Genomic DNA, 14,458 nt, shown 5'->3' with positions numbered 1-14,458 from the left:
AGACAATAAACCATTGAAAATCCTTTTGTAGCAATTTTTAAGGTAAGGTGGAGGTTTTTTCCCATAAATACAGCTACCGAATTGCATTGTCTACCATTTTTTTTCGAATTCTACAGGTTGCAATATTGCTATCTACACTCAACAAAAATATAAACGCAACACTTTTCGTTTTGCTCCCATTTTGTATGAGATGAACTCAAAGATCTAAAACTTTTTCCACATACACAATATCACCATTTCCCTCAAATATTGTTCACAAACCAGTCTAAATCTGTGATAGTGAGCACTTCTCCTTTGTTGAGATAATCCATCCCACCTCACAGGTGTGCCATACCAAGATGCTGATTAGACACCATGATTAGTGCACAGGTGTGCCTTAGACTGTCCACAATAAAAGGCCACTCTGAAAGGTGCAGTTTTATCACACAGCACAATGCCACAGATGTCGCAAGATTTGAGGGAGCGTGCAATTGGCATGCTGACAGCAGGAATGTCAACCAGAGCTGTTGCTCATGTATTGAATGTTCATTTCTCTACCATAAGCTGTCTCCGAAGTCGTTTCAGAGAATTTGGCAGTACATCCAACCAGCCTCACAACCACAGACCACGTGTAACCACACCAGCCCAGGACCTCCACATCCAGCATGTTCACCTCCAAGATCGTCTGAGACCAGCCACTCGCACAGCTGCTGAAACAATCGGTTTGCATAACCAAAGAATTTCTGCACAAACTGTCAGAAACCGTCTCTGGGAAGCTCATCTGCATGCTTGTCGTCCTCATCGGGGTCTCGACCTGACTCCAGTTCGTCGTCGTAACCAACTTGAGTGGGCAAATGCTCACATTCGCTGGCGTTTGGCACGTTGGAGAGGTGTTCTCTTCACGGATGATGCGAAGGAGATGTGTTGCACTGCATGAGGCAAATGGTGGTCACACCAGATACTGACTGGTATCCCCCCCAATAAAACAAAACTGCACCTTTCAGAGTGGCCTTTTATTGTGGGCAGTCTAAGGCACACCTGTGCACTAATCATGGTGTCTAATCAGCATCTTGATATGGCACACCTGTGAGGTGGGATGGATTATCTCAGCAAAGGAGAAGTGCTCACTATCACAGATTTAGACTGGTTTGTGAACAATATTTGAGGGAAATGGTGATATTGTGTATGTGGAAAAAGTTTTAGATCTTTGAGTTCATCTCATAGAAAATGGGAGCAAAACCAAAAGTGTTGCATTTATATTTTTGTTGAGTATTTGATAATTTCAACACAATGGCACAAAACACATTACACTACAAGCTGGACAGCAAACACTGCACTATTTTAAAGGTACTGTAAATATTTTAATCACATCTTAGTGTAATGCAAAAATGGTTCTCACAATACACATATTCTGTATGTGAGAAGGCTTAATTCCTCTCCACCCAATATATTATGATATTTCAGTAGATAAGACGGACTTATTTATTATTATTTAACTGGTAACTTTACAGCACATGAATTTACCTCAGAACAGAAAATGTACCTTTTTTCTCTCTCTCAATAATGGACTGTTTTTTGTTTTGTTTTGTTTTTTCTGTTTCTGTTGCTTCTGTTTTACCCCCATCTTTTGTAAAAACCTTGTAACTGTTAGGATACTGCAAGCAGGGGGTCACCCCTCTGAATATGGCCTGCATGAGGTTTCTTCCTCAGTAACACCAGAGGGTTTTTTTCTTACCACTGTCACCTGTCAGGGGGGTTGGTAAGATTAGACCTTACCCGTGTGAAGCGCCTTCAGGCAGTTTTGTTGTGTTTTGGCGCTATATAAATAAGATAAATTGAAAACAATAAACTGCATAAATATTGAAAGAATTTATTAGTTACAACAGATGTTGAGCCTGGTTATACACACAATGCTGACCCATACATTGTTCTAAAAGGCCCACGATTTTGTAATAAGTGAGCCTTTGGCCCACTGGCATTTTTAACCAGGAACATCCCTAAAATAAATACCTGATTGCAACACTTGAAAAGCTGAACGAGGAATCTGGCTGTCTGGTGATGTGTCCTGAACCTGACCATCAGACGTGTTATCTTTATTTAGCAAGAGTATTGAACTTGTTGAGACATTCACTTGCCTCAGCAGTGACATTCATGTCTGCGTCTTCAGCCTCTGAGATCAAGAGACATGCGAGAAGAGTCTATGGATTCATGAGATCATTGGATAAAGGTGTTTGGTGATGCCAACATCTTTGCAGAAGAAGAAATGTCCAAGTTTTGAAGGTTCTGGTGTAACCTGTCTTGATAGATAGATGTGAGTAAGGATGTCTTTGTGTTATTGGAAGATTCTTGGGTATCGCTGGAATGAGTTTGTAGAAACGAGTGCTTAATTAGGGAAACTTAGATGAAGTGTATCAATTATATTGTGAGGGAACGTCAATTGTAAGATTTTGGTCATGTGGTGGGTTTACAACTATGGATTCTACCAGCGGATTTCACTGATTAACACCACTTGAGAAGAGTTCATCAGTGAAAACACCTTCTGATGTCATTTGTAACAAGAAAAATCTGTTCCCTGTCTACTCTTTATCAGGCAACTGTGTGACCACTGCTTATTGTTCAGAGACATCAAATATAAAAATGCAAAGGTCAAAGACTTTCCTTTAATTTTGAATGTTATGCTTTCTTTGTTTAAACTAGCCAAGACACACAATCCAGGTACTGAAATTAAAAAGTCAGTATATTCATGTGAGGTCAGCTGACTACTCTAAACATAAATCTGGTTATAGTTCACCTACTATATGTTATCAGTCCTATATTTTAACCATTTCTGACAACTGAATCATTGGGCACACCATGCCCTGTATTTATGATAGCCATTTAACCAGTTGCCAGTAATACAAATCCTGTTATGCTATATGACTAATTCCTTTTCTAACAACCAGTATGCAGGATTATAATTATTTATTTGTAAGGTTACTTGCCCAGCCACGACTGGTACCCATTTACAGCTGGGTGGACTGACACACTCCAAATGAAGTGTCTCGTTCAAGGATGAAAGTGGGAGTGTTTGCGGGATTCAAACCCTACATATTGGTTTGCCAACACCTCATCCATTGAGTTACCGGGAGGGTCCTGTGTGCTCAATCATGCCCCCAGAAACTCACCATATGACAAAAATGTTATAGCTGGCATTCCCTCAGAATGATAGTGATATGACTTGCCTGAGTCTCCCAGAGTAACTGTTCACTTGACACAGTCATTCCAGCCGTGCTCAGAGAGACTGTGTGGGAGCCAAATTAGGGACCTGTTTTAGTTCAAGTTGTTCAACAGTTTATGCAACTTTAAATAGGTTCTTTCACTAAATAAGTCAGTTATCAGCAATTTATTAATAGTAAGTGCGATTCATGTTTATTTAACATTTATATTTTGTGGAAGACGTAATGTAGTTTTCTGTTGACAGCTGTAATGTTGGTTACTACCACTTTTAGAGGAGGTGAGACTCAGTTAAGGTAAGGCACCACATTTGATCCCCACACTACCGCACAATTCGTCATGCCATTGTGTCCCGTTTTGTCACACTTGATGCTACGCTATGTAAAATTTCGTAGCCGATGACGCATTTGCTCTTAGAACTTGGCTGATGAAACCATTCTCTCGTCGCTCCCAGAATCACAGAGAAATTATCTACAGCTGCAGGTTGTCTTGTGCGCGTCGTGTGGTGAGCACATTTGGAATCTTGTCTCAGAGGTAGTTATTTGTAATATATACGTATATATAACTATATATATATATATATATATATATATATATATATATATATAGTAATGGATTGGTAAAATGGTTGCATTTTCATTCCTTCTCATGAGTTTAGCTAATGTATCTGTAAAGTTATGTTTATTATAGACGTAATATCTTGTCATAATCTAATTTCAGGTTCAGATGCCCCGTGCACAATGACACACATTGACACGCATGTTTTCGAATAGGTTGCGCATTGTTCACTACTATTTCACGTAAGTGGCACGAAATTAATGCTTGCCAGAAATTTTGAACTTTTTTTTTTTTCCACGCAGCCACGAACAGGTTACAACAGTTTATGACAAGTTTAGTCATTGGCACGCAAGATGTGGAGATCAAATTTGTGTGAGTGTCAAGGGGACTTTATGAGCCACACTGTTTTCTTACCGTAGTGCTGTTGTAGATTTAGGAAAGTTTGATTAGAACACTCCTGTGGGAAAATTATTACAAACTGTGGAATAAAATGACTATTGTATCCTTTTTTACATCGGACTCCTGTGGAAGGTTTTTTTTTTTTTCTTCTCAACTTTAAAGCACAACAGACAAGGAGAGGCACCTTGAGCTTCAACTCCAGCCAACTGAGGCCTTATCCAGATACAACATGATCGTTGTTTTCAAATAGTGTTCCACAAACATAGCAATGTTTCAAAATTTATCTGTGTTCACACCAAAATGCTCAAATCGACCAAAAAAGCTCTAGCACATATGCTAGGCCTTAATGTACCTGTTAATATATAAACACGTTCCATGTGAGGTGTTTTGTGCAGGTGCTTCAGGCTCACGGCAGTTTAAAAAAAAAAATGCACACGCACACCATAAATCCACATTGAATGTACTGTACAGAAATGTGGAAAAAGGAATGTTTAATGTTGTTTTGTCTGCCGTGATGTCAGCTTGTTAGTTGACGCTACAGGTTGTTTTTCTGCCAGTATTCTATATTATTTATGAGCTGCTATGGTTAGACAGGTGATGCTGTGATGTAATTCTTTCAGAATCATTCCGTATTGCTTGTGCACATGGAGATACAAATCCAGCGTTTTCAGATTTACTCATTTTGGGACTCGTTTTCAAATACTATAATTTTTGCCTGCCTTAAACTCCGTTTACGTGTGGATAAAATGTCAAAACGATACAAAACTAATGCAGATACACTTAAATCTTTTCCTGTGTGGACGGGGCCTGAGTGCTAAAGGCATTCAGTTGTCAACTTGGGTCGTTGGTTAGCATCAACATCTTAGCGCCATACAGTAAGACAAGACACAACAGAGCCCTTAATACTTAGGCCTTCTTTCTCCTGCAAAGGTATGGGCATCGCCAAACACCTTTGTCCAGTGAATTAATTCTGAAACATCTCTCAGGCTCAAAGGCAGAGGACTTTAGTATGAATGCCACTGACAAAATAAATGAATATCTCTGAGTCACTTTCACTGTGTACACATTAACTTTTAATTGGCCGAGTCTAGGAAGCTAATGAAAGACTTGATCTTTGTTGTCATCCAGGATAGTCACAAACCCAGCCACTCCTTTTCCTCACTCAGCTTCTCAAGTGCTACAACACAGCTATTATTGATTCTGCAGATCACAGCGTTGTCTACAAAGTCAGTCAGTCAAACTTTCCTAGCCAACAAAGGCTAGGCTGGTTTCTACAACTCTCCGCAACACCCAACTTTACCCAACACTTGTGGCTATTTAGCATCCATTGAGAGAGAAAATCACGTTCAAGAAGGAATTATATTGATTCCAACTGGGAAACCATGCATGTAGTAGAGCTATGTTTAATTGCTGCAATTTGTGATATAGTAGTGACAAGCATTGCAGAATACAATAAGCCATAGCAATGTCCAGTCGGAAAATTTGAACAGAATCATAGTTTGTCATCATGTCACTGTATCGATTCCTATTGGCCACAATTGTAGGCTTGGTAGTGCTGCCTTTGCATTAAAATGCATTTTATTGCAGAGCATATGCAGAAATGTTATGAGCAGTAGGTGCATATATTTCTCACTGCAACACAACTGAGCTGAGCAGGCAAGACCAGCGGACATGCTGTAATAATGTAACTGCACAAAAAAGTCTACTACAGGTTGGTTTAAAAGATTAACACTGATCGCTTATGCTACTCTCGGTCACATAAATGAGCTAATTAGCTGTGGGTGGTGCAATAGAGAGATTGAAATATACAATTTTGTTGGTCTCTAAGGGCTGAGAAACGCATTCCTAGGTGCTCAGGATTTCAGTCGAGGTGCACCACATCAGCTACTAATAGCTGGAGGGAATGCAAAGAGTTATATTCAACATGTCAGTGCTGCAACCGTTGGTTTCACTTCAGAGCACAACGTTTCAATGAATTCAATTTCCACAACACATATCCATCTTCTGTTTTTATACCCCGGTCTTCTGCACCTGTGACCTTTAATACCATTAAATACTAATTCTGATGGCTGCTGGATGGGTTTTGGTTTGTAATTTGAAATTGCCATACCTGGTTCAACACACTACGTGTTGCTGTTGTGTGTGTGAATTCTCTAGTATGTGCCCCAGAGGTGCACAAATAACATCCTCCTTGCTACCCATTTCCCAGAGCCCATAACATCAATGCATCTACTGAACATTAATGACCATCCATCCACAGAATGTCATCTGTGATTGGGGTTTGTGACAAAGGAAAAGAAAAATGGTTTTCGCTGAAACAATAGACTTTGTTGAAGCAAGTGCAATGGGACATTTGCATTTTGACTGGAAAGTTGTAACCCTTCCTTCGCCTCCAGTGAAACCAGACAGTTAATGCATTTGTTTGTTCAGCCCTCATGATCACCTGTCTTTTGTGAAACCGTGAGAACAAGTCATCAACATGTAGTCACTGTCAACAATAACCTACAATCAGTTCCATCAGCTGTTGGACAAAATTCTTATGATTTTTGCATTTGCACACCGACACAATGGAGTAGACATGAAACACTTGAGATGTTCTAGTAGGTTGGACTGTTAGCTTTAATTCAAGACTTGGAACGGAAATGTTACATTGACCATTTAGAAATTATAGCCATTTTTCTATACAGTTCTTTCATTTTTAGTGCCCATAAATAATTGGACAAACTATAAGGATTAACACTAATCCTCTCTTTTACAGCCAATTTTCATTAGACAAGTCACTGGGTGACTACATGAACATTTTGAAGTCACTGAATATGTCTTAGACTTAAGTTACATCAGTTATTAAATGCAAACAGCACGGTTCTGTGTGATGAATCTGTATGGAGTATGCAGTTCAGCAATGAATAATGAAAGAAAACTGAGGGAAGACACCTTTTGTATCACTGAAGGAGCCTTGGTGTATGTATAAAAAAAAAACTGGTCCAATGTGTGTTCTACGGAACCCAAGAGAGGTTACTTAAAGTGATATTGTTTTTCTGGCCATGATAATTTGTTTTCCTTTAATTGAGCCCACAAATTAATAAAGCGTGCACACGTTTTCCTGGCCATGATAATTTCTGCGCAGGTTTTAATGGCCGTGATAATTCGTGCGTGCATTTTCCTTTAATTGAGCCCTCGAAACCATGATGATACACCCTGACCAGATCCATTTCTAATGGGGAAATGTATTACACTGTCTCCTGGTTTGTTGGCTAATAGCCAACATTTATGTGTCAAGACAATATTGAGTGTACGTTTTACAAATTGTGGCCACGTTTAAGTAGATCGTGCCCTTGTTTTACTCAAACGATGCTTAAAACGTGCGCACAATATAATAAAACGTGTGCACATTCTCTCTACATGCAAAACATTTTGCGATGATACTTCCAGGGCTCTGTAGTGTTCTGTATTATCAGTGTTAACAGTATTGTACAACCCATCGGCATCGACAGTCCATCATTTTTGATGTTGACTGGTTAGTGTGTTTACACTTTACATGAATGTTCATATGCGGCTAGTCCAGCTTTCGATCGGCAAGGCCATCTGCACTGATGGACAGACTGAGTCAGAGCGGCGCGTCTTCTGTCATGAGCAGTTGGGTAATCATGTAGGTTCTTGTTCTCAATCACAGTGACTGAGTTTTGGACACTGTGCCATATATGTAGATTTTGCCTCTGCTTGGTCCTCCCATGTACCAGGGTCAGCGTTGGTGTTCCTGCCATTTCAGCACATCCTTAAAGCAGAGCTTCTATATACCGTATCACCAGTATGTCATCCATTCCTAAGCTGACAATCAATTTTAGACCAAGACACATCGTGATTTTTATGTACTGTGTACAATAACACCTCTCAGCACTTCCAAGTTACTTTTTAATCTTTTTTTTTTTTTTTTTACATCAACATGGAATACTCAGTGGCTTCCAAAAGTATTCACCCCTTTGGCTTTTACACATTTTAACTTGTTTATGACATTTCGAACACAAAAAGTAATTTAGTCTTCTCTATATTGAAATTTCTAGAATTATCCTTATCGTTAAAGTCCAAGACATGTTCAGTGTCTTGGAAATGTTCATGTATCCAACCCCTGCACTTCATATGCGTGCTTTGAGTGTCTGATGCAGATCGAAAAGCGTTACATAAATGCAGTCTATTTACCATTTACCCCGACTTGTCTAAAGAAAACTGGCAATAAAACTGATGATTTACATCAAGTTGTAGAGATTGTGGTTGCAGGTGTGACTGCCTTTGTTTGTCTATATGTGGCCCTGCAACAGACTGGCATCCTGTCCAGGGTGTACCCCGCCTTGTGCCCTATGACTACTGGGATAGCCCCCCCCCCCCCCCCCCCCCCCGTGACCCTTAATTGGTGTATGCGGTTGAAGATGAGTGAATGAGTGGAGAGATTTGCTTTCAGTTTGAGTTTGACTATAACTTTAGACATTTTAATATGGAGAATCCTAAATTACTTTGTTTGAAATGGCAAAAACAAATTAAAATATGTAAAAAGCCGGAGGGGGTGAATACTTTTGCAAGGCACTGAAACTGAAACTGGCGTGCCATGAATCACTAATAAATGCTTACATTTGACAAAACCTAGTGTTTGTTTGTTTGTTGTTTTTTTTTTTTCCACGGCACAACTCATACGTGACTGTGCTATGAAGTTACCATCAAGATGTACAAAGTTTTTTCCACTTGTGCACAGGAGTTATAAAACTCATGGCAAATATCATAGTTCAGGGAGAAAACACTAGGGCCCAGTTTCATAAAGCAGTCTAAACTTGCTGGACTAAACTCACTTAGTCGACTCCTCTTTTGACGTTAGTCGTTGCACAAAAAGCTTATTTGGTTAAAGTTTTGTGTTACCCGACTAAAGTTCTTAGCCTGGTACAGAGGAGGCTAATATTATTTTAGTCAACAAAACTTCAGTGTCTTACCTCAAAAAAAGGCGGCATTATGTACCGCCACTTAATGGAGGAGGAAGGAAGGAGAGATTTGCGGCGGGAGCGGCTGTTCCAGGACCAGAATAATCCATTGGACATGTTTACGGACGCCGCAGTTGGGAGCGCTTCTCCTCTGCTGCGGTGGACTCAGCCATGTTTGTAGCAGACAGACCAACCCGGAAGTAAACAAAATTGTTGCGCATCAGATGCGTTTCTTGGCAATGGCACACGTGATGCCATTATAGGGGAGGTGATGGTCTAGTGATTAAGGCATTGGGCTTAAGACCAGAAGATCATTGGTTCAAATCCCAGCCTGACTACAAAACCACTAAGGGCCCTTGGACAATGTCTTTAATCCCCTATTGCTCCCGGTGTGTAGTGAGCGCCTTGAATGGCAGCACCCTCACATCGGGGTGAATGTGAGGCACGATTCGTAAAGCGCTTTGAGCGTCTGATGCAGATGGAAAAGCGGTATATAAATGCAGTCCATTTACCATTATGGCTGTGAAAATTGTCGAGTAATGTAAGCATGCTAATCTACAATCTACGTGCGATGTGAAACGGACATTAGACTGATAATGTTGGGCGACTAACCTTAGTCGACTATGTAAGCTTAGTAGACTAAAAGAATAGCCTACTTAATGAAACCGGGGCCTAGATTTCATGTATATTTAGTTTACCTACAAATGGACTGGGCACCTTTTAAAGCGCTGGAATTAAAATTAAAAGTCTACAATACAATCACATCTTGCTTCATTTCAACTCCGTTGTGCTTCCAGAGGCAAAATGGCAAAAAATTGTCACTGCCCAAATACTCGCCAGTGACCATTTGGCTTTAAAGGTGGAGAGGTACGAGAAACGGCATGTTTGTTTTCGTGTGCTCCGTAATTAAGATGGGACTGGAACACATCAAAACAACTTGTTCTGACACATACACACTTCTCAGACTGTACAGCGGACAGCTTACATGATGAGCTGTCTCATTTTATAGGCTCTTACAAGTGCACTTTGAAAGCTCACCCCCCCCTTTTTTTTTTTGCATGGTGGCTGGACTGAGTTAAATGGCTGCGTAAACCTTGAACACATGCCTCATTTTCACGCATTTCCACCATTCACCCCTTGTTTTGTCTGCTCTGGTGTCATCCTGGGATACTTTGCGGCATTGTGCTGCTTCTAAATATCCTTTTTGTGCTCATTTGTGTGTTTTCCTGTTTGCAGGCACACCACTCCCCCTCTATGGTCAATCTGCCTTCCATGTTTGAGAGGAAGTACCACACCTTTAGCCGATCCACCACTCACCTTTTCTGAGATGCTGCTGCTTGGAACGCGTAAATTGTTTCATTTTCAGCATTTGCCTTGACTGCTTCAAACCGTACGTTCTGACGTTCCAGATGTTTGTGTACGCAACGTTACAGCTTGCCCTCCATGCAGACTTCAACATATCCATTCTGGACCTGTGCACTTCCAGAAGTGGACTGGCCTAATGCCCTAATGTTTGTCATTCTGATATGTGGCCGTATCAGAATGACGGCACTTGTGTCAATGCGCTTTCGCGTGACTGTTGGAGCGTTTGTAAACGCAAACAACTGTTCTTCAAATTCAGCCCATCATGTGATGTATTCAGTACACAACCCTTATTTCTCCAAGCAGTTTCTCTCACATCTCAGTTTGGGGCTAACTGGAATGATACTGCTCCATACTACAGAACCACAGTGGCTTGTTTACCCTTGATGCTACTTTTACGAAATGAAGGATGCTTTGCTGTTTGTGTACATTAGTTAATGGTTTATCTTGACATGTTGACTTATAGGCGTTTTCCTGACAGTGGTCATGTTTTTAATGTCTGTACAACTTAATGATTTGTCCACATGAACGTTAAATTGGTAACACTAACAGCACACCAACTAAATACCAGTTTATTTGGAGAAGCACGAGTGTTTGTGGATGTAGTTGTTTCAAAGCAGTCTTTCAGATCTTTAATTTGTTGTGTCCCTGTATATCCTTTTAACAAATGTAACACGCCTGTGTGTATTCATGTACTCCTTAAAGCTACCTTGTTGATTGTCTTGACCTTGTTTTGGCTTTGATGCCTTTGTACTTGGTAAGAGGTCTTCTTCATATTCACTGACGTTTTATTGTTTATTTTGTCACAAGTCGAGTTTAATTTTACTGAATATTATATTACAGATTGTTAATTAACCATTTTCTTGATGTAAACTTAGCGTAGCTTCCAGCTTTTATAAAGCTTCTATTTTAACGTGATTTAAGAGATAAGTATGAGGAGAATAAAAGCACGTGGGTTGATTTCTTCTTCCCTGTCAGACTGCACACTTCTTTTTAAATGTGTTTTTACAGTATGTGTCTCCAAGTTGAAAAGAGACGCTACATCACTGTACATATTCGTCTTGGTGAATATATTTACAGCCATTTTCTTTGTATTTCTTACTATTTATGTTGTTCAACTTTTATTTGTCACACCTTGTGTGCTGTTTTCTTTGCAGCTAAATACACATCTTTTGTTGAATGACGGTATTAAATGCACTTAAATACGTACCTGAAAATTGGAGCCTTTTTTTAATACACTTGTGTACACTTAAAAAAAAATCACTTGGGCATTCAAAAAGGCATATTCACTGTTAATTTGTAGGAAGTGATAATTAAATATGTAAGATCAGTTTGAAAATAAATTCTTAAATTTCCACTCTGCCACTTTCATGTAAGCTATGTCTGTGTGCACTTGGAAATAAAAAAAAAAACTTTTCATGAGTCAAAGCTAATGTTTTTAATCAAACTAGAGCACCGCGCTTATATAGTGCAAACCTTCACCAACACTAGTTTCCAGAAAATTCCACAAAATTTCAAAGTTCTGTTAGAAGTGGCTTTTCTTAAACTGAATTAGATGTAATCAAATGTCATGAGTATGTATTTAGTTCATGTACTTGAATCCAATTTTTTTTGTGTGTGTGGGGGGGGGGGGTTCTTGTCAGCTTTTCTCCCCCCCCCCCCCCCAGTTTCTGAATTCTTTTTCACAGTTTTCACAGAACATTGGTTATCTTTGTTATGCACAATTTGCCATTGCTTTTTGATACTTGGTTTCCGACTGGTAACTGGAAGATAGATAAACAGGACCATCCATTCAGCATTGGTGGTGTAGGTAAATCCATGAGAGAAAAATGAGTGGCTAAGGCACATTTGATTGAGATATAATGCAAAATGTACATCAAATGAGCTTTTCAATATTAAATTCAAATATCCACAAAATCAACAATCCGGATCAAACTTTGCCAGGCAATAGTGAGTGCCAGTCTGCACCTCACTTTCAAATATGGGAGTAATTGGGGCATGTTTGATTAAGATAAGTTAGGAAAAACTACCTAAAAACCCTCTGACACAGACAACAAATGAGACACCAAGGAAGCAGGTTTAAATTTTTCTGATCTTTAGGTATTTAAAGCTTTAAAGGTACATGTCATACAGAGTACAGGTCTGAAGACAAGTACCCAGACCATTCAGTTTCATGCCACTTATACATGTATACAGTCCCAAGGTATGCAAAGTTCATTGAATGAAATCATTTGATAGCATAAGAGAGTCAATTTCAGAGTCCATTACTACTTCTTCATCATGCACTGATGAAATAATGTCTTGCTTCATCAATCTTATCTGTGCTTTTTGCACACTTCCCTCTTCCATGGCATTGTTCTTTTGATCTCTGGGCCATGACCTAATGTTATCTAAGGATAAACGTGTTATTACAATACAACCTTTGACACATAAAGCATTTCAATACACTGAGAGTTAAATACTATCACAGCAAAGTAGTAGTAGTACAGCAGCAATAAATGGCAACCTGTTAGTCACAATCAATTATTAAGACAAATACGTATATTTGACAGAGCATTAACAACATTAACATTTATAACAAAATATAATGCAAAACACATTAAATGGGGCTTTCAATGTTAAATTTAAATGGTCACAAAATCTGTAATCTGGATCAGATCCAGATCAAACTTTTGTCAGTTGATAATGGATCCCATCCCACATAATGCTCTCAAATATAAAAGAAATTTGATTTGGCAGAGTTATGAGTTTTGGAAAATTCCTTCAATATTAAAGATAGGGATTTTTACAATTTGCCAAGGTTTTTCTGACTGTGACCTATGACTTTGAAAATTGAATCAGTTTTTGCCTATCAGGATATGAATCTTCAGTAAAAATGTCACAACGATATATGAAAAACTGTGGGCTCCAGGCTGTTCACAAACAAACTTTGTTGGTGGAGGTAACCAGGTGATTTGGATGGCCACTCTGAAGAAAACACTCCAAATGAAGGGTAGACGCTGGGCATGTTAAAAGGCAATGGTTCTAATTTGCTAAAATACCATTAAATAGGTCACCGGCAGAATTTTATTTGTTCAGTCTGCAGGGAGATGAGCTCAATTTGGTAGGAATTCATTTCCCTTGGGGGAGGTGATGGTCTAGTGGTTAAGCATTGGGCTTGAGACCAGACGATCCTTGGTTCAAATCCCAGCATGACCGGAAAATCACTAAGGGCCCTTGGACAAGGTCCTTAATCCCCTAGTTGCTCCCGGTGTGTAGTACCTTGTATGGCAGCACCATGACATTGGGGTGAATGTGAGGCATTATTGTAAAGCGCTTTGAGCATCTGATGCAGATGAAAAAGTGCTACATAAAAGAAGTCCATTTTCCTGTCACACCCAAAAATTGATGCAATATTTTTGCTGTCGTGAAACTATTATACAAACTTGTTTTCTTTTGCGTTCCCCCCCCGCCAACATTTTCCACAGACCATTGCATCCTCAAATCAAGAAAACTCAAAATATTAAATTTCCAATGATAATTAACAAGGAACAAAAACAAGATGCTGTATTCTGACAGGCATGGGATTTTATCTTAATAAATAAATTTGTAAAATGGCTTATTACAAAGTAGCTGACTTAAATTTGTGTTTATCAACACATAATTTAATATCTTCATTTCAAAGTGTATATGTAATTCTTATAATTGGATGGAGGTTAAAATATGAATTGCAACAACCAGGACTGTTCTTGGTGGTGGCCGCTCAGACAAACTGAGCGGGAGGAGTCTAGTATTACTAAAGTGCCTGTCACACTGTGACTGATCACAGAAATGTGTGCAGAATTGATACTAAATTTGGCTATCCATTTTGTCCTCCAAAAATAATTTTCCTATTCTCTAATTGCGTTCCTTGTCAGATGAGGTACAAGCGAGTCCGTCAGAAAGTTTTTGCGTGATCAAATCTTTGGGCGGATGTCAAGCACAGAGCTTTCCCAATGACTGCA

The 14,458-nt window shown here is 39.3% G+C and overlaps 1 protein-coding gene across 1 annotated transcript in view; it reads left to right on the top strand.

Annotated features, from left to right (window-relative positions):
- ect2 (epithelial cell transforming 2) overlaps window positions 1–11,682 on the top strand; it is a 141,743-nt gene extending 130,061 nt beyond the window's left edge. Inside the window, exons 24-25 of the mRNA XM_034180361.1 lie at window positions 10,350–10,478; window positions 10,521–11,682. Of these exons, the coding sequence (XP_034036252.1) occupies window positions 10,350–10,439 (90 nt within the window). The 3' untranslated portion in view covers window positions 10,440–10,478; window positions 10,521–11,682. The remainder of the gene's footprint in view (window positions 1–10,349; window positions 10,479–10,520) is intronic.
- The last annotated feature ends 2,776 nt before the right edge of the window (window positions 11,683–14,458 follow it).

The sequence above is a fragment of the Thalassophryne amazonica genome, chromosome 10, assembly GCF_902500255.1.
Source record: "Thalassophryne amazonica chromosome 10, fThaAma1.1, whole genome shotgun sequence".
Taxonomy (NCBI): domain Eukaryota; kingdom Metazoa; phylum Chordata; class Actinopteri; order Batrachoidiformes; family Batrachoididae; genus Thalassophryne; species Thalassophryne amazonica.
The sequence above is the reverse complement of the archived record's forward strand: the minus strand, read 5'-3'. Positions and strand labels throughout refer to the sequence as shown.